This window comes from Phyllobates terribilis, unplaced genomic scaffold (assembly GCF_046119375.1).
Source record: "Phyllobates terribilis strain yellow unplaced genomic scaffold, ASM4611937v1 Scaffold_7__3_contigs__length_470593459, whole genome shotgun sequence".
Taxonomy (NCBI): domain Eukaryota; kingdom Metazoa; phylum Chordata; class Amphibia; order Anura; family Dendrobatidae; genus Phyllobates; species Phyllobates terribilis.
The window spans coordinates 281,103,667-281,123,135 of NW_027362767.1; the positions used below are offsets into that span (position 1 = coordinate 281,103,667).

Consider the following 19,469-nt stretch of genomic DNA (forward strand, 5'->3'; position numbering starts at 1 on the left):
GCTGTATCTGCAGAAGACCAGAGACACATTAAATAATTAATTGAAAAGATTACATGGTGCGTGCACAGCAGGAGCGGACATATCATTGGTGCAACCTGAGCGGCCTCACAGGGGCCCAAGAGGTAAGGGGGCCACTACCACCTCCAAAGCAGGAGGAATTGTGCATTATGAGAACTACCGGGCTGCAAAGGGCCATTTACTGTTCTTGCACAGGGGCCCTTTTCTGTTGTGTCCACCAGTGCCCAGCATAATACATGGAATCTTATATTGGAATCTTTCTGGAGACACTAGTGTGAACAGAGTCGTAGCGTACAAAAATGTTACATAAGGAAAAAAAAGGAACAGATGCAAACATGGCACAAAAAACAAGACTATTAAAAGTCAGAACATTTGTCTGTAGACATCGATCAGAGGGTCTCACTATTCGTTAGTCCTATTCATACAAAATGATGCCATTGCCATGTCATTCAGGACTTGTGAAACCTAGTTTAGAGATAATTACCGTCTGCCTGAACTCACATGGCACATTACTCATGCAGAAATATACATGTGACATGGTTGGATTTGTCCAAGCTCATAGCGATCCTACCGTGCTAAATGTCATTTCAGTACAGACAAGTAATAGCGTTACTTTTTGGGATTACTAAAAGCTCAGAAAAGCCCCCGCTCAGCAAAGCATCTGCATTTCAGCTTTAGCGCAATAAATCCATTGCTTTTTACATCCTTCAGAATACACTTCTGTTGACCTATTACATGACCCTACTTTGAAAAGGTTATGAAGTTTTAATAAAGAGAACATCCCGTTTAATTTTATGGAATTTCTTTCATTCAATTTTAATTTGAAGTATAGAAACTAATTAAACAGTGCAAACTGTGACCAGTGATAAAATTAATTATCTTTAGACACTTTTTTTTAAGTTTACATAATCTATTATTTATCTTACTTTAGGCAAAAGACATAATACATATAGGGGCAAAACACGTGCAACAGTTTTTTGATGCAATTTGTGCAAGAATTGTGGAACACTTAGCTTACTAAATCCCAACCAATGTCTTTGATTTTTAAAGGCACTTGTTTTATTTTGTTTCTCAGGCTGTGTGCCCACTATGCGTTTTTTAAGCGTTTCCGCAGCGGCAATTCCGCTGCAGAAACGCTTAAAAAACGCATGGTAGAAGGCCTGCCATGTTCCCCAATGATAATCCGCATGTGCAGTGCACATGCTGCGGAAATTCAGGGACAAGTCAGGGACAAAGTTGTTGAGAAGTACAAGTCAGGGTTGGGTTATAAAAAAATAACCCAATCTCTGATGATCCCCCAGAGCACCATCAAATCCATTATCATCAAATGGAAAGAACATGGTACCAAAACAAACCTGCCAAGAGATGGCCGCCCACCAAATCTCTCAGCCCTGGCAAGGAGGACATTAATCAGAGAGGCAGCACAGAAACCAAAGGTAACCCTGTAGGAGCTGCAGAGTTCTGAAGCAGAGACGAGTGTCAGGCCATACGACCACAATAAGTCGTACGCTCCATAGAGGTGGCCTTTATGGAAGAGTGGGCAGAAAAAAGCCTTTACTTACAATTTTTGTGTGTAAGGCTCGTTTTGAGTTTGCCAAAATACATGTGGGAGACTCCCCAAATGTATGGAGGAAGGTGATGTGGTCAGATGAGACTAAAATGTAACATTTTAGCCACTAAGGTAAACGCTATGTCTGGTGCCAAACCAACAGAGCTCATCACCCCAAGAACACCATCCCCACAGTGAAACGTGGTGGCAGCATTATGCTGTGAATAGTTATGCACACTTTCAGTTTTTTTGTCCTATTTGTTCTTTGTTTCACAATAAAAAGAAAGCCAAATGTTCACAGTGGTAGGAATGTTCTTTACATGAACTGATGGAAGTTCCATGCAAGTTTGAGGCTTGCATTTTAGCAAATGGAGTTGGGAATTGAGTCAAGATTAATGGAGTCCTCAGTGCTGATAAATACAAGAAGATACTTATCCATCATTTAATACCATTATGGAAGCATCTGATTGGCTCCATATTTAATCTGCAGCAGGACAATGACCCCAAGCATAAAACCACAGTCATTAAGAACTATCTTTAGCATAAAGAAGCACAAGGAGTCCTGGAAGAGATATAGCCCCCAAAGAGTCCTGATCTCAACATCATCAACTTTGTGTGGGTTTAAGACACAGAATGATGATTGATTCGCACTCTGCTGCAATGAGTGTGTAGGGATGTCTGTATGTCATGGAGGCACTCAGTACCATGTTCGGAAGCTGCTGCTTCTTGCCACATATTGAGGAAAGTCTATGTACTGTGGCAGCTTCTCTTAATTTGTAATGGAGATCTTATGTTATGAGTGATTTTTTGTCCTGGGATTTTCATTCGTTATGGTGGCCTAATGCATCCTGCGGGAACTTGGAATGCTTATAACATAATTTGTAAAACTATATCGGGCACAGTGATGAAATAAATGGGGGAATCTGTGTTAGTTGAGCAGTACCGTGATATTGGCTTTTTTTTTTTTTTTTTTTAAAAAGGATTTACAGTTTGTTACAGAAGGAATAGTATGTAGGGTAAAAAGGAGCATCCTGTGCATTCCCATTACACTGGGCTCCGGTGTTGAGTTGCCCCTGACACACAATGACTCCTATTACAAGTCCGTGTCGTTTCGTCTAATAAAGACATGGAAATGTCAAGAATAGACTTCTGTTAGATATGTATCAGTTCTTCAGTGTTCAGCTCTACTCAACAGCAGCACTTAAGCTTTATGGAAGTGCATAGTAATTTAGACAGAATAGTTCGCTGACAGTCAGGACACTTTCAACTGAAGTTTAGTTTTAGAGTAAGAAACATTAATATTTATGTAACTTTGATAACACGAAAGCTTCTGTTTTGGATGGCGTGCCAAAGAAAACTCACACTGTTCCCAAACAGCTTCAAGAAAGTATACGAATAGTGGGAAGGGTTGTCATTCTTTACATTGGAGAACAAGTAATCTATGATTAAACAAGCAATTAAAGTTTAGTAGAAAAAAAAAACAGTTTTAAAAAAGCACTTTGTTTTAAAAATCAACCTGTAGTTCCACTGAGGTTCCAACACTGCTCCCACTGCTGTTATTGTCTGCAGCGCTGACGTCACGTTGAAAATGCTGCAGTAAATCAGCGGCTCGTGTCGTCATCTCGGCTGAGCTCAGTTATTGGCTGCAGCCCTATCGATGTAACGTCAGCGTTGCAAACAATAACTGAGAGCAGGAGCAGCAGATGAGACCCGAGGAGGGTGAGTAAAGCACAGTTTATCAAACATACTGCATCTGAGGAACAGGAGGTTCCATAACTGGAAAACCCCTTAAAGCTAGACACTGATTATTCTTTATCCTCAGAGGTTTCTGTTAAGGTATCTTTGATCTTAGCAGATAAAATAGAGCAGGAAGCTGAAATTTTTCATCAGCTGAAAATCGTGGAGCTTGCAAAAAAGAACTCAGATTGGAGACTCAACTGCAGGTATAAGCCAAGCCAAAACCCATTCTTCAGCCATAGTGGACCAATACGTTAGGCCAAACACCTGCTTCTGCATTGCTCTGCTGTATTGGTGCCATATTACTGCCAAAGCAACAGTGAACTAAACGGTGATGATCTATTGTAAAATAGCAGCAATTCACCTAGTTCATCCATAGTGCAGGAAAATGAAGGCACTCACCAATACTTCTACTCGATCCTCTTTACTCAGTGTAAATATGAAAGACTGAAGGCCGGGGGAGGCACATGCTCCAAGCGTTATCGGACGTAGTGCTTCCAAGCCATGCTGTGCCCCAGACTGTCCTACCTACCTAACCACAAGGTTGTATAGGACCTCTTGCACCCACCATTTGGTGTACCAGATGTTTCTTGATAACTAATACACAAGTTTGCCTCTTCTAAATACTTTGTGGAGAAAAAATCATAAGCATTTGGGGCAGCCCCCACAATAAAAAAAAAACTCCCAAAGACCCCCTTGAACTATTTCCTTACTTACAAACATTAATAAAAGGATGCCCTCCTATGTTTATCTTGGCAGAAAAATAAAAAAGTTATGGCTCTTGGAAGAAGAGGAGAAAAAAATAAAAAATCACCAGCAAAGTATGAAAGGGGTTAAAAAGTGCTCCCCGCATATCTGTTCCTGCCCACGTACTAGCCCCCACAACTAGTTACCTTTATCCTAATCCAGCTTGGGCATCAGTTGTTGTAATTCCTTCCAATTGATATCCTTAGACTCATAGAAGACTTCTTGTCTGACGCAGCCCTGACACAGACCTGTTTCCAGTTTTTGTGACATCCCAAATTACGGCTAGTCCTGCCGGTCCGTCCAAACTATGCGTTTCAGAGATAGCGTCCTCCTTCATCATGAATAAGGAATATACTGGTTACAGAGTTTAAATAGATCCGTAGTGAGTGCTGTTTGTGCTGATATGGGACTTGTAGTACACCAATTTATTATTATTACTTCTATCACTTATTCTTACTCAGTATTCACTTAAAGGGAATCTGTCAGCTGTTTTTTGCTATTTAATCTGAGCGCAGCTTAATATAGGGCACAAGAGCCTTATTCTAGGGATGTGTCACTAGGCTGTGTGCTGTAGCTTCAATACAATCAGTGTTTTATCAGGAGTAGATTATCACTGCAGGACTAGGACTCACATGCACAGCAGTCAGGCTTATTTGTGTAACCCCGCCCCCTCTGCTGATTGGCAGCTGGCTGACAATTAATAGTTTACTCAGTAAGCTGCCAATCAGGGGTGTGGGCGGGGTTATATACAGCTCAGCATTCAGAGCACTGCTACATCTGCAGCAGAGAAAACTAATTCTGGCAAAACTATACCAAACTACAGACACAGAATTCATTCAAAGTCTATATACCGAAGCGATCCATAGTAAAAACATGATTTATTTTATATCATTAAAATACAATAAAAAAGCAGAATGTTCAAAAGGGGACACTATGGTGACAATAATGAGGAAATTACAAGAAACACCTATGTAAGCGCACAGAAGGATAGGTGGAATTGTATAGTAATATGACACTATCTCAGGGTTACATATGCCATATTAGTTTAAAAATACAGGACTGATAATAATAAATAATCAATAATAATATACATATAAAATTCCTCTGCTCATAACTAGCAATAATCCTAGAAAAAGTAAGAAGATGCTGATGCCACTATAATTGCAAATGGAACAATAATTCTAGTGATAAGGAGCAGTGTCCACATAAGGCAAATGAAATGTATGCAGCAAGAGTGATTATGATAGAAGCAGGAGGATAACTGACAACAGCCATCGATGTAATGAAGATATAATATCTATATAAAGGTCTTGTATGTAGAAGACCTGAGGAGGAATGGGTAGTCACCACAGCGTCCCCTATATATATATATATATATATATATATATATATATATATATACACATATATATATATATATATATATACAGTACAGACCAAAAGTTTGGACACACTTTTTCATTTACAGATTTTTCTGTATTTTCATGACTATGAAAATTGTACATTCACACTGAAGGCATCAAAACTATGAATTAACACATGTGGAATTATATACTTAACAAAAAAGTGTGAAACAACTGAAAATATGTCTTATATTCTAGGTTCTTCAAAGTAGCCACCTTTTGCTTTGATGACTGCTTTGCACACTCTTGGCATTCTCTTGATGAGCTTCAAGAGGTAGTCACCGGAAATGGTTTTCACTTCACAGGTGTGCCCTGTCAGGTTTAATAAGTGGGATTTCTTGCCTTATAAATGTGGTTGGGACCATCAGTTGTGGTGTGCAGAAGTCTGGTGGATACACAGCTGATAGTCCTACTGAATAGACTGTTAGAATTTGTATTATGGCAAGAAAAAAGCAGCTAAGTAAAGAAAAACGAGTGGGCATCATTACTTTAAGAAATGAAGGTCAGTCAGTGCGAAAAATTGGGAAAACTTTGAAAGTGTCCCCAAGTGCAGTTGCAAAAAACATCAAGCGCTACAAAGAAACTGGCTCACATGAGGACCGCCCCAGGAAAGGAAGACCAAGAGACACCTCTGCTTCTGAGGATAAGTTTATCTGAGTCACCAGCCTCAGAAATCGCAGGATAACAGCAGCTCAGATTAGAGACCAGGTCAATGCCACACAGAGTTCTAGCAGCAGACAGATCTGTACAACAACTGTTAAGAGGAGACTTTGTGCAGCAGGCCTTCATGATAAAATAGCTGCTAGGAAACTACTGCTAAGGACAGGCAACAAGCAGAAGAGACTTGTTTGGGCTAAAGAACACAAGGAATGGACATTAGACCAGTGGAAATCTGTGCTTTGGTCTGATGAGTCCAAATTTGAGATCTTTGGTTCCAACCACCGTGTCTTTGTGCGACGCAGAAAAGGTGAACGGATGGACTCTACATGCCTGGTTCCCACCGTGAAGCATGGAGGAGGAGGTGTGATGGTGTGGGGGAGCTTTGCTGGTGACACTGTTGGGGATTTATTCATAATTGAAGGCATACTGATCCAGCATGGCCACCACAGCATCTTGCAGCGGCATGCTATTCCATCCGGTTTGCGTTTAGTTGGACCATCATTTATTTTTCAACAGGACAATGACCCCAAACACACCTCCAGGCTGTGTGAGGGCTATCTGATCAAGAGGGAGAGTGATGGGGTGCTACGTCAGATGACCTGGCCTCCACAGTCACCAGACCTGAACCCAATCGAGATGGTTTGGGGTGAGCTGAACCGCAGAGTGAAGGCAAAAGGGCCAACAAGTGCTAAGCATCTCTGGGAACTCCTTCAAGATTGTTGGAAGACCATTTCCGGTGACTACCTCTTGAAGCTCATCAAGAGAATGCCAAGAGTGTGCAAAGCAGTCATCAAAGCAAAAGGTGGCTACTTTGAATAACCTAGAATATAAGACATATTTTCAGTTGTTTCACACTTTTTTGTTAAGTATATAATTCCACATGTGTTAATTCATAGTTTTGATGCCTTCAGTGTGAATGTACAATTTTCATAGTCATGAAAATACAGAAAAATCTTTAAATGAGAAGGTGTGTCCAAACTTTTGGTCTGTACTGTATATACAGGTGCATCTCACAAAATTAGAATACCATCAAAATGTTAATTTATTTAAATTCTTCAATACAAAAAGTGAAACTCATATTGGCTGTAAGCCATAATCATCAACATTAACAGAAATAAACACTTGACATAGATCACTCTGTTTGTAATGACGCTATATAATATAGGAGTTTCACTTTTTGTATTGAAGAACTGAAATAAATTAACTTTTTGATGATATTCTAATTTAGTGAGATGCACCTGTGTGTATATATATGTATATATATATATGTATTCATATTTTGTAATGTAGAAGAAAATAAATCACATCTTTTGCTTCTACTAATAAAAACAAGCTGTTATAACATTTGCCATCCTTTATTGAATTATGTATTGTTAAAGGGAATCTGTCTCCAGGTTTTTGCTATTTAATCTGAGAGCAGCATAATATAGGGCAATAAACCCTGATTCCAGTGGTGTATGACGTAGCTTACTGGGTGCAGAAATTGTGACACAATCAGAGCTCTTAGATGCAGCAAGAAGCAGAGCTGAGGAAGCTAACCCCGCCCACACCAGGCTCTGTATGTACATTGTGCATAGACAGAGAGCTGCTTATCACAGGGGGGGGGTGTGGCCAGACCAGGATGCATGGGCTGCTGTAGTCCAACAAAGATTATCCCCAGGTGATAAAACCTTCATTGTAAGCAAACAACAGCACACAACCAAAAAAGTAACACATAGCAGATTACATAGCAAAAACCTGCTGACGGATTCCTTTTAATACTTGTGTTAACCCATTGAGTTTCGGTTGCACGGAAAAAAAATGTGTGCGATTTATCTGCGACTTTTGCAGATCTATTTTTTCTGTCTAAATCACAAATATGTCGCAATGGGGTCGCGGTGCTGGCAAAGTTGCATGCGACATACAATCCATCACCAATCTGCAGGTTATATGGTTCTTTGAGAAGTGTTGTATTGCAGTTACATTAACTCTTGTGCCACAATGTAAATACATTCTCAGCCATTACTTGTAAGGTCACACTATATTGCGATCTTCATGTCACACAACCCAAGTTTCTGTCTAGCCCTGGCTTTTGATGTTTTGCGATAATTATAACATCTATATATTTTTTTGTCATTTGCAGCACGTAAGCTGAAGAAATTAGGTAACCTCAAAGCTCAGGAGGAGTTGGAGGGATCTTCTGGACAGGGTGAAGGCAGAGAGATGACACCCAATATGTCTCTTACGCAGCTTGAAGGCTACAGCTGCCAACCAATCTTCCTCAATGTTCTGGAGGCCATCGAGCCAGTTGTGGTTTGTGCCGGACATGACAACAATCAGCCAGACAGCTTTGCCGTGCTCCTCAGCAGCCTGAATGAGCTCGGAGAGAGACAATTAGTCCATGTGGTAAAGTGGGCGAAGGCATTACCAGGTAAGTGTTTGTGTCTGAATGCTGGTGAACTTCTTCTCTCTAAAGAACTACAGACCTGTCCAGACACAGTCTGTCAAATTGTATTGATTGTGGCAGATTTACTAATCTACAAGCATCAGAATTGTGGTGCAATGAAAACGGTCTTGCATGCCTTATACCACATTTATTATGTGCCTTAGAAAGTTTATGACTGACACAAGTTCTCCCGAAAGTAACGTAGCTTATGATGAAGTAGCTTAAAATATTTGGATGCAAATTTTTGGCATAAAGTAAGCCAACTACTAGGCGGTGTACAGTTAGACTTAGAAGTCTAACACTATGTTCACATGTTGGGTTTTTCAGAATCACAAATGTGCAGCTGAATCGATATCTGGCTGGAAATCAGCTGCGTTAAAAACGCAGTTTTGCTGCGTTTTTTAATGCGTTTTTTTTTTTACTGTCCTTCTGTCCCTATTTATACATGTACATAAAGTTCTGTGAAAAAAAAAGAACCCCATTCTATTTTGCCATCAAAAACTCTGATACAAATTTTGGTGCGTTTTTGATGCGTTTTTTTCACCACCCATTACTTCCTATTGGTGAAAAAAAACACGTAAAAACGCTGAAATAAGTGACATGCTTTATTTTCCAAAAACCCAACCAAGGCACAAAATACGCAGCAAAAAAGAACAAGATGTGTGGACAGAGAATTCTGGTTTCTTATAGACTGCTGGTATTGCAAAACACAGCTGAAAATTGCATAAAAATCTGCAGCAAAAACCGCTGAAAAACCCAATGTGTGTGTGAACATAGCCTAACGATATGTGCACACGTTAAGTATTTGGTAGAGAAATTTCGGCATCTTTAGGCAGGAAAAACTCAAGTTTTTGCTGCTTTTTTGCTTTCATTTTTGGCACCGATTTTTTCCGCGCTCAATAGTACGGGTGAAATCTGAAGCAAAAGCACTGAAAGAATTGACATGCTGCAGATTTAAATCTGCATAAGACCTAGAAATGTGCCACACAAACAACGTAATAGGTAATATAAAAAAAATATTCTATTATTTATATTTCAAATTACAACTACACAAATAAAGGACAAATAACGAAAAATCCTCAACCAAGATTGTGGCAACTAAGGGAGTATAACGTGCAGAAATAGAAATGGGTAAATGTCTGTGTGCAGAATTATTAGGCAAGATGTATTTTAGAGGATTATTTTTATTATTGATCAACAACTATGTTCTCAATCAACCCAAAAGACTTATAAATATCCAAGCTTAATATTTTTGGAAGTTGGAGTGTTTTTTTTTTAGATTTGGCTATCTTAGGAGGATATCTGTTTGTGCAGGTAACTATTACTGTGCAGAATTATTAGGCAACTTAATAAAAACCAAATATAATCCCATCTCATTTGTTTATTTTCACCAGGTAAACCAATAACAGTGCACAAAATTTAGAAATAAACATTTCTGACATGCAAAAACAAAAAACCCAAAAAATAGTGATCAATATAGCCACCTTTCTTCATGATGACACTCAACAGCCTTCCATCCATAGATTCTGTCAGTTGCTTGATCTGTTTTCGATCAACATTGCGTGCAGCAGCCACCACAGCCTCCCAGACACTGTTCCGAGAGGTGTACTGTTTTCCCTCCCTGTAGATCTCACATTTTATGATGGACCACAGGTTCTCTATGGGGTTCAGATCAGATGAACAAGGGGGCCATGTCATAATTTTTTCTTCTTTTAGACCTTTACTGGCCAGCCACGCTGTGGAGTAGTTGGATGCATGTGATGGAGCATTGTCCTGCATGAAAATCATGTTTTTCTTGAACGATACCGACTTCTTCCTGTACCACTGTTTGAAGAAGTTGTCTTCCAGAAACTGGCAGTAGGTCTGGGAGTTGAGCTTCACTCCATCCTCAACCCGAAAAGGTCCCACAAGTTCATCTTTGATGATACCAGTCCATACCAGTACCCCACCTCCACCTTGCTGGCGTCTGAGTCGGAGTGGAGCTCTCCGCCCTTTAGTGATCCAGCCTCTGGCCCATCCATCTGGCCCATCAAGAGTCACTCTCATTTCATCAGTCCATAAAACCTTTGAAAAATCAGTCTTAAGATATTTCTTGGCCCATTCTTGACATTTTATCTTATGTTTCTTGTTCAAAGGTGGTCGTTTTTCAGCCTTCCTTACCTTGGCCATGTCCCTGAGTATCGCACACCTTGTGCTTTTTGATACTCCAGTAACGTTGCAGCTCTGAAATATGGCAAAACTGATGGCGAATGGCATCTTGGCAGCTTCACGCTTGATTTTCCTCAATTCATGGGCAGTTATTTTGCGCCTTTTTTGGCCAACACGCTTCTTGTGACCCTGTTGGCTATTTGCCATGAAACGCTTGATTGTTCGGTGATCACCCTTCAAAAGTTTGGAAATTTCAAGACTGTTGCATCCCTCTGCAAGACATCTCACAATTTTGGACTTTTCAGACCCATCAAATCTCTCTTCTGACCCATTTTGCCAAAGGAAAGGAAGTTGCCTAATAATTAAGCACACCTTATATAGGGTGTTGATGTCATTAGTCAACACCCCTCCTCATTATAGAGATGCACATCACTAGATTTACTTAATTGGTAGTTGGCTCTCAAGCCTATGCAGCTTGGAGTAGGACAACATGTATAAAAAGTATCATGTGATCAAAATCCGCATTTGCCTAATAATTCTGCACACAGTGTATTTGTTAGATATGTGGATCTGGGCAGGAAGAATGAATAGGACTAGTCAGCTGAAACACATGTTCCCCAGATAGATCTTCAAACTATGTTTTATCGGAAATGCTACAGCATATTCACACAGCGAGACTCTGATTCATGCTGCTCATAGTCTGGGCAGCATGAATCTAATGACAGAATCCCTTTAAACTACTGTTCTGTAATCTGTGGCTTGTAGTAATTCCAGAACAGCTGAAAGGCCCAGGGTGTGCACCAGTGTATCATTCTCTACAATGGGCATTACTAAAGGTGTCCAAACATCCTAGGTAGCTGTCCATTCCGCTGACTGCTATATCTCCCATCTTCCCCATACACATTGATGCTTGTCTGAGCCTTCATGTGTTCCCAATGGGGAGAGAGGAAAAAGCCTTTGTCAGACACCTCTGCAGGAGCTGTTTGAGTTTCTACAGACATTACTTGTGTACAAGGACCGCAGGTAAAATTATTGACACTGCTCCACAATGACACATTTCTAAAGATATTTTTATATGAGGGTCATCATGTGATAAAGCACATTCATGTGTGACTACCATGGAGTCGGTAAGCACCAGACAGAATATTAGAGTGTTCTCAAAAATATTTCCAATCCGGTTGCAATAAGCTTGCCATTCATTTCAGTGGCAAATGCACCCATAGTATAGCAAAAAAAGTATAAACGAAAAAAGCCTCACCATGTGTTAGAAATCAAAGATAGCTCCTTAGTTGTTCCACCATGATCCATAACCGTTGACCAGCGGTAAATCCAAGAAAAAGGCACAAGGATCCATAAGGCGTGAATAACTTTAAAAATTCCTAAGTTTATTCCATCAGGTTAAAAGCGTGGGTAGGGATATCCAAACACTTTAAAAACAAGAAGTCATCCCTCTGACGTGTTTCTGGCCGAAGGCCTACTTCCGAAAGGCTGGAAAGTATTTTTGCAAGGTTAAAGGGGTTGTCCAGGACTGTTTTTATTTTATTTTTTACTATTGGCATAAAAACTAACAGGTAGGTAGTCGCTAACAGAGGCAACTACCTTGCCTGCTCAGAGCGGTCACTGCCGGCTGCTTTGTCGACAGGTGGTGACTGCCGACATCATGCTGATGGACAGCCGGCTTTCTGCAGTTACTGACTACCTGCTTGTTAGGCCTGTAGTAAAACAATGAAATAGTCCTGGATTAACCCTTTCAGTAGGAATACTGAGATAATAGACAATTAATGTCCATGCTTACTGCCATCCCACCCATAAAGTACTGCAGGGCGTGGATAACAGGAGCGACCTTTGCATCTACTGATATCGTGGTACGAGAAATCAAAATGTAGAAATGAAAGAATTTTTCTTCTAAGATCTTCATACCATTACTCCAGAAGTACTTTCTCTAAAAATTGAAGCTGAATTAAATCTGTCTTGTTAAGCAGTCTCCCGACTGGCAGAATGCCACAGCCCAGAAGATATGAATCTGCTGTTCTCTCCGGATAAAAGTAATGCACAAGATCAACTGCCCTTCTTCTCATTTCTTAAAAGGGTTTTCCAGAAGCTTAATGTGTATACAAATGTTATTTTATAGCAGACTGTAATAAATGAAATGTAAAAAAAAAATACTTATTTAGTTCTGGCCAATAATACGTTTTCCATATTGTTCATAGTCGGGCAGACTGCATTGTGATTGACAACTCTGTGCGGACACTGGACAGTGAGTTATGTCACAACCTGTGCTGGGAAATACTGCACAAAGTCAGATGCTAGACGGAGTGCGCTCAAGATACACACATGTATGCGCCTCTGTAGGTTATTTTTCATTGGTCATGTCTTCCAAAGCATACAATATACACACAGATCAACACCATAAGCCAAAAGGAAACAGAAACAGTATAGGATAGTCTTACAAAGAATGTCTGCTTTACAAGTACTACTTTATGTAGGACCCCGGGTGTAAAGCTGGTGGTCCTCAGCAAACAGCTCAAAATCAACAACACTGAAGGGAGTATCAGCAGGTGACACAGGTGCATGAACAGGTGACCACCATTGTGCATGGACAGGTGACCGCCATTGTGTATGGACAGGTGACCGTCTTTGTGCATGGAAAGGTGACCGCCATTGTACATGGACGGGCAACCGCCATTTTGCATAGATAGGCAACCAACCTTTTGCATGGACAGATGACTGCCATTGTGCATGGACAGGTGACCGCCATTGTGCATGGACGGGTGACCACCATTGTGCATAGACAGGCGACCAACATTGTGCATGGACAGATGACCGCCATTGTGCATGGATCGACAAACACCATTGGGCATGGACAGACGACCACCACTGGGCATGGACAGACGACCGCCATTGAGCATGGACAGATGACCGCCATTGAGCATGGACAGGTAACCGCCATTGGGCATGGACAGGCAAACACCATTGGACATGGACAGGCGACCACCATTGGGCATGGACCGGCGACCACCATTGGGCATGGACAGGCGACCGCCATTGGGCATGAACAGGCGACCGCCATTGGGCATGAACAGGCGACCGCCATTTTGCTTCATCCCATGCTCTGCTTCTTCTGTCCTACAAATAATCCTGGCATTAGCACCTCAAATGTAGGCGTACTTCAGTGCCATGATAACAGTGCAAGCAGTGAGACATAAGCATATGTACAAAACAACTATTAGCCCAAAGTTCTTACCCGAACATCTGTGAAGCATGGTCCGAGTACAGACCACGATGCATGGACTGTTCGCAGGTCTCCAGACCCAAACTCAACAGCCTCATATACTGTATGCCTATGAGGTTGTCATGTTTGGCTCAGGAGACTCATGGTCAGTCCATCCATCACAGTCTGTACTCGGACCGTGTTTCACAGACATCTGAATGAGGCTCTAAGGATGCAGCCAGTTTTCGATTTGGTATTTCCATTTTTCCCCTCCCATTTTCTTCTTCCTTTTTTTAAGAGCCGTAACACTTTTATTTTTCCATTGACATATAAGTATGAGGCTCGTTTTAGTTGTAGTTTTGAAAGACAATATTAATTTCACCATATATTCTATTATAAAATCATGGAAAAAAAAATCAAATGCAGTGAAATGCTGAAAGAAAATGTTATTTTTCCATTGTTCTTAGGTTTGATTTTTATAGTGTTACTTGTGCATTAAAAATGACCTGGCAACATGATTATTCAGGTCAGTACCATTAAGATTACTATTTTAGAGGCTTATAAATCTCTGAACTCTGTAAAAGTAAAACATAAATTAAAAAACCCATAACTTTTTTTATCTTTTCGTTGCTTGTGCTATGTGAGGGCTTGTTTTTTGTATTGCCAGCTGGTGCTTTTATTGATACCATAAAATTGTACCATTGGGGCCGATAATACATTTTGATTGCTTTTTATTGTTTTGGTTCAGTTACTTTAAAGATCCTTGGCAGAAGGACTATATAATGGATGGTGAAAGTTCATTTCAATCTCCACCCACTTAGCATGATAGACAGCTGCTCAGTGACCCTACTCACATATCTCAGTATAAGCTGCAGTTGTCAGTAAGGCTGGGGCGGTGGAGACTGAATACTTATGGACTCATGAGTTCTCTCACTTTAGAGCCACTCATTTTCATTATCAGTATTAGGCCGGAGTCACACTAGCGAATCACATCTGTTACGAGAGCATCGGATGTAATATGCTAATGACACTTGGCTCCTGCTCTGCTGCGAGCATGATCCGAGTGTCAGTGCTCGAGAGGATTGCAGCACAGCTGCGAGGAGCAGGAAAAATCAATTTCTCCATCTCCTCTGTTGCTGGCGTCAGCAGGAATCACATTGCACTCTGGTGATATCCAAGTGCAATGCGATGTTTCACACGCACCCATAGATTGTATGGGTGTGTGCTATCTGAATTGCGCATGTAATCGCAGCATGCTGCATTGTTTTTTGTCCGATCGTGATCCGATCAGAGCAGGAAAAAAAACGTCATTGAGAACTCAAGAATAGAATTAAATTGTTACGAATGCAATGCGATTTTTTATCGGATTGCATACGTCCAATTTAATCGCAAGTGGGAGCACAATGTCATAAAAAATTTGCATTTCACTCGCACCAATGTTATTCAATGACGTAGTGTTCATCTGTTGAGTTTTTCCTCAGCTGGAATCAGGCTGAATAAAAAATCGCAGCATGCTTTATATGACCGCGTAAAACGACCGAGACTCTCCAATGCAACTTAATGAGTGTGAGAAAAAAAATTGGACGGCACATGGATCATCCAAATGCCGTCCGATTTTTACGCACAAATCTCAAAGAAAAAGTTATATAAAGCTATAGATAGATAGATGACAAAAATATATTAGATAGATAGAATAGATAGCTATCCTGCAGATATATAATGTCACAACCCCCCTACATATTATAATCTTGCACCGTTTAGTGTCTTTCATGTGGCACTAAAGGGTGTTTAGCAGGGTTTACGCTAATAAATTTAAAAAACAACGTGGGTTTCCCCTATTTTTGAGAACCAGCAAAGATAAAGCAGACAGCTGCAGGTTTATATTATCAGGCTGAGAAGGTTTATGGTTATTGGGCCCTTCCCAGCCTAAACATACCAGCTTGCATTCTCCACAGAAGTGGCGCATTGCATTAGATGCGGTAGTTCTGTTGCTTTGCCTCAGCTCTGCCCTGGTGCAGTGGCAATCGGGCTAATTTTAGTTGGGGTTGATGTCAGCTGTGAATTGTCAAAAATAATAGCTAGCATCAACCACTGGTGTTAGTAATGAAGAGGTGTCTATCAGAGACCCCATTATTATCCAGTAAGTAAAAAGCAAAAAACTCACAAATATATTTTATTTTAAAAAACACTCACCGATTCTTTCCCTGTTTCACCAAATTCTAAAAAAAAAAAAACCTATGCAGGTCCGATATAGTCCAGGGAATCTGATGTAGTCCACAAATGGAAACTTGAAAAACATAAAAAGAGAGAAATAAAAGCAATAGACTGTCTCTCTTTCATCAATTTATTAGAAAGCAATGTTCTCAAACAGGTCCAATGTAGTCCAGCGCTTCCCATGGCGTTCCTCGATTCCAACGATCAAAGGCTATGGAGCCTTGTTCTGAGGCTCCGTAGGCTTTGAGTAGCAGTCACTCCCGACCCCCGATGCGCAGCATAGTATGACCCAGGTGATTCTGATGAGCAGTGACGTCTTGTTTTGATGCTCCATGGGCTTTGAGCAGCAGTCACTCCCGGCTCCCGATGCGCAGCACAGTGTGACCCAGGCGATTCTGATGAGCGGTGACATCTCGTTCTGAAGTTCCATGGGCTTTGAGCAGCAGTCACTTCCGACTCCCACTGCGCAGCACAGTGTGACCCAGGCGATTCTGATGAGCAGTGACATCTCGTTCTGACGTTCCATGGGCTTTGAGCAGCAGTCACTCCCGGCTCCCGATGGGCAGCACAGTGTGACCCAGGCGATTCTGATGAGCGGCGACGTCTCGTTCTGATGTTCCATAGGCTTTGAGCAGCAGTCACTCCCGGCTCCCGATGGGCAGCACAGTGTGACCCAGGCGATTCTGATGAGTGGCGACGTCTCGTTCTGATGTTCCATAGGCTTTGAGCAGCAGCCACTCCCGACTCCCACTGCGCAGCACAGTGTGACCCAGGCGATTCTAATGAGCGGTGACGTCAAAGCCTATGGAGCCTCAGAACGAAGCTCCATGGCCTTTGATCGTATCATTGCATTGCATACAATGAGTAAGGACGTATATCAGAGATTTTTTAATCTTGCGTATGAGACAAGGTTTTGTCTCCTTGGTGAGAGGGCAGGTCACAGCACTTGTTATTTACGGACTAATTACAACAAAACACACTCCAAGTAATTAGAGATGAGTGGATCAAGCTAAATTCAAATTCACTTATTTGCGTGGTTTTCCCAAGGAAACACTAATCATGGAGACATTATTCTCCACAAATTTAATTTCCCTTATTATGCTGTGGGGTTTCTCCAAACTCCAAAGCATAACACGTGTAAGATGTAAAAAATAACAAAAAATCGTCATACTCTGCTTAACTCTCCGGCCCCTTCTCTACTCACAGCCAACCATCTGGTCCTTGATGTGTGATCCCCACAGCTCGCAAGGTGTCTACTACGTCTTAGTGTCCGCTTCCAGTAGGCGTACACACCCGAAAATGATGCACGACGGAGCTCAAGTTCACTCTGTCAGCACCATTATAGTCTTTGACTCCGTCGGCACATATGCCTGAATCATGTTTTGCACGGGGTTCGGACGTAAGCCCCAATGCGGCCACTGAACTGGTGCCACAACGCGGTGTGAAAGCACCCATACAAAACTTGTGAACAGTTCTAATATCCAGTCTCAGTTACCCATTAAAAGGAGATTGATTCCATAAGTAAAATCTGCTTTTTCAATTGTGAAGCAAGGCAGAGATGGGACAAGCTGGGTGTTATGTTGATAATATGCCAAGTTTTAGTGTGGAATTGGTTTAATTCTTGGTGAAGATATGTAGAAATGGGAAATAATAAAAGAAGAGTCATATATAAAGGTTCCTAAGTATTAGGTTATGTGAAAAGTACCCGAGTGTACCAGAATGCCAAATGAGATTCCCAACATGAAACTCTCCCCTTTTTGTACAAGGAGGGTTACATATATTTAGAAATATAATATATGAGCCATCCTAAAAAAATGTTTATTGGCCAGAATGTCTGTATAATAGCAGAGGATTACCATAAAGGGAACCTAACAGCTCGTTCATGGCCCCAAACCGCCACCATGTATTTAATCTTAAACTAGTTGCTGGGGCATTTGTTTTCCCTGACTAGTCGTCCCACTAATCATGTCATCATGACCCTGACAACGCCGGCTCCTTGAAAGTCTCACGTATGCATGAGACTTTCATCCTCTCATGCCATTATATAATGAAGCCATGTGTATATTGCCCGGCTTCATTGTTGCTATGCTCATGTCCGGGGAGCAGATCATGATGGTGTAGTAGGCCGGCCATGGAGGTGCCAAGTACAGTATCTGGAAGGAAAACATTGTAAGCACTGCTGTGCTTCCCGACATGCACAATGTGCCAATGAAAATGGGGAATGTACACCAGGTTTCATTGTGCTCTGACATGAAAGGACACCACTGGAAAGGACACACGAAAAAATACAGTTATACAGTTGTGGCCAAAAGTTTTGAACAAATTATGTTTTTCGCAAAGTTTGCTTCTTCAGCGTTTTTTAGATCTTTTATGTATCTCTATGGAAGTACAATTATCAGCATTTCATATAAGTTTTTAAACTTTTATTGAGAAATACATAAAGTTTATATACAAAGACTCAATATTTATAGTGTTGACCGTTATTTTTCAAGACTTCTGCTATGCTCCCTGACAGCCGGATATCAGCTTCTGGGCCAAATTCTGACTGATAACGACACATTCTTGTCTAATCAGTGCTCGGAGTTCATCGCAATTTCTGCATTTTTATTTATCCACCCGAAGATTGACCACAGGTTGACAACGGGATTGAGATCTGGGGAGTTTTATTGGGAATGGACCCAGAATTTCAAAGTTTTGTGGACCGAACCACATAGTTATAAATTTTGCCTTGTGACATGATATCCATCATGCTAGTGAAGTGACCGCGGGCAAGGCTGCGCGTTGGTATCTATGATCTGGCCCAGCAAGATCCCCACACACAGACTCTATCTTGATAACCGTATCTTTACTTGTATACATTTTTAACATAGCAGAACACAATAAATGACAACCGTAAATGTTCTCAGCAATAACGTGTACTTATAAGCTGACCCTCACTGTCCCTACTCACACGTTACCAGTCCTTTACTCCAGAAGGATGTGTCCCCCGTCGTAGGCCTGTCTGTCTTTGCAGGAAGGCGTCCCAGCCGAAGAAAAAAAAAACAGGAACAACAAATTTCGCTATAAGGAAGGAATACTTCGGCCTCTCGCCAGAGGTCCCGCTTACAGTCTCTCTGATCCGGATAGCAGCTGTTGTGGGTTCCCTTGTGTAGTCCACACTCCAGTAGTGGGGAGTGTAACAGCTGAATCCTTCAGCAGTGCGGAAGCTGGGGAAAGCTCTGAGGAAAAGATGTCAGATAACAGCAGCCACGTTGAGAGTATCCTCTAAGGCGCACACGAGGACCTGCACACCGTCCTGGTTCTTTTCACAGACTCTCTCAGACTCTCCGCGCGCTTTTTCCTGCTTCTCCCTCTGGT

General features: G+C 41.3%; 1 protein-coding gene across 1 annotated transcript in view; it reads left to right on the forward strand.

Annotated features, from left to right (window-relative positions):
- The window catches only part of AR (androgen receptor), a 503,957-nt gene that overhangs the window by 419,897 nt on the left and 64,591 nt on the right, over positions 1–19,469 (forward strand). Inside the window, exon 4 of the mRNA XM_073640913.1 lies at positions 8,237–8,524. Coding sequence (XP_073497014.1) covers positions 8,237–8,524 — 288 coding nt within the window. The remainder of the gene's footprint in view (positions 1–8,236; positions 8,525–19,469) is intronic.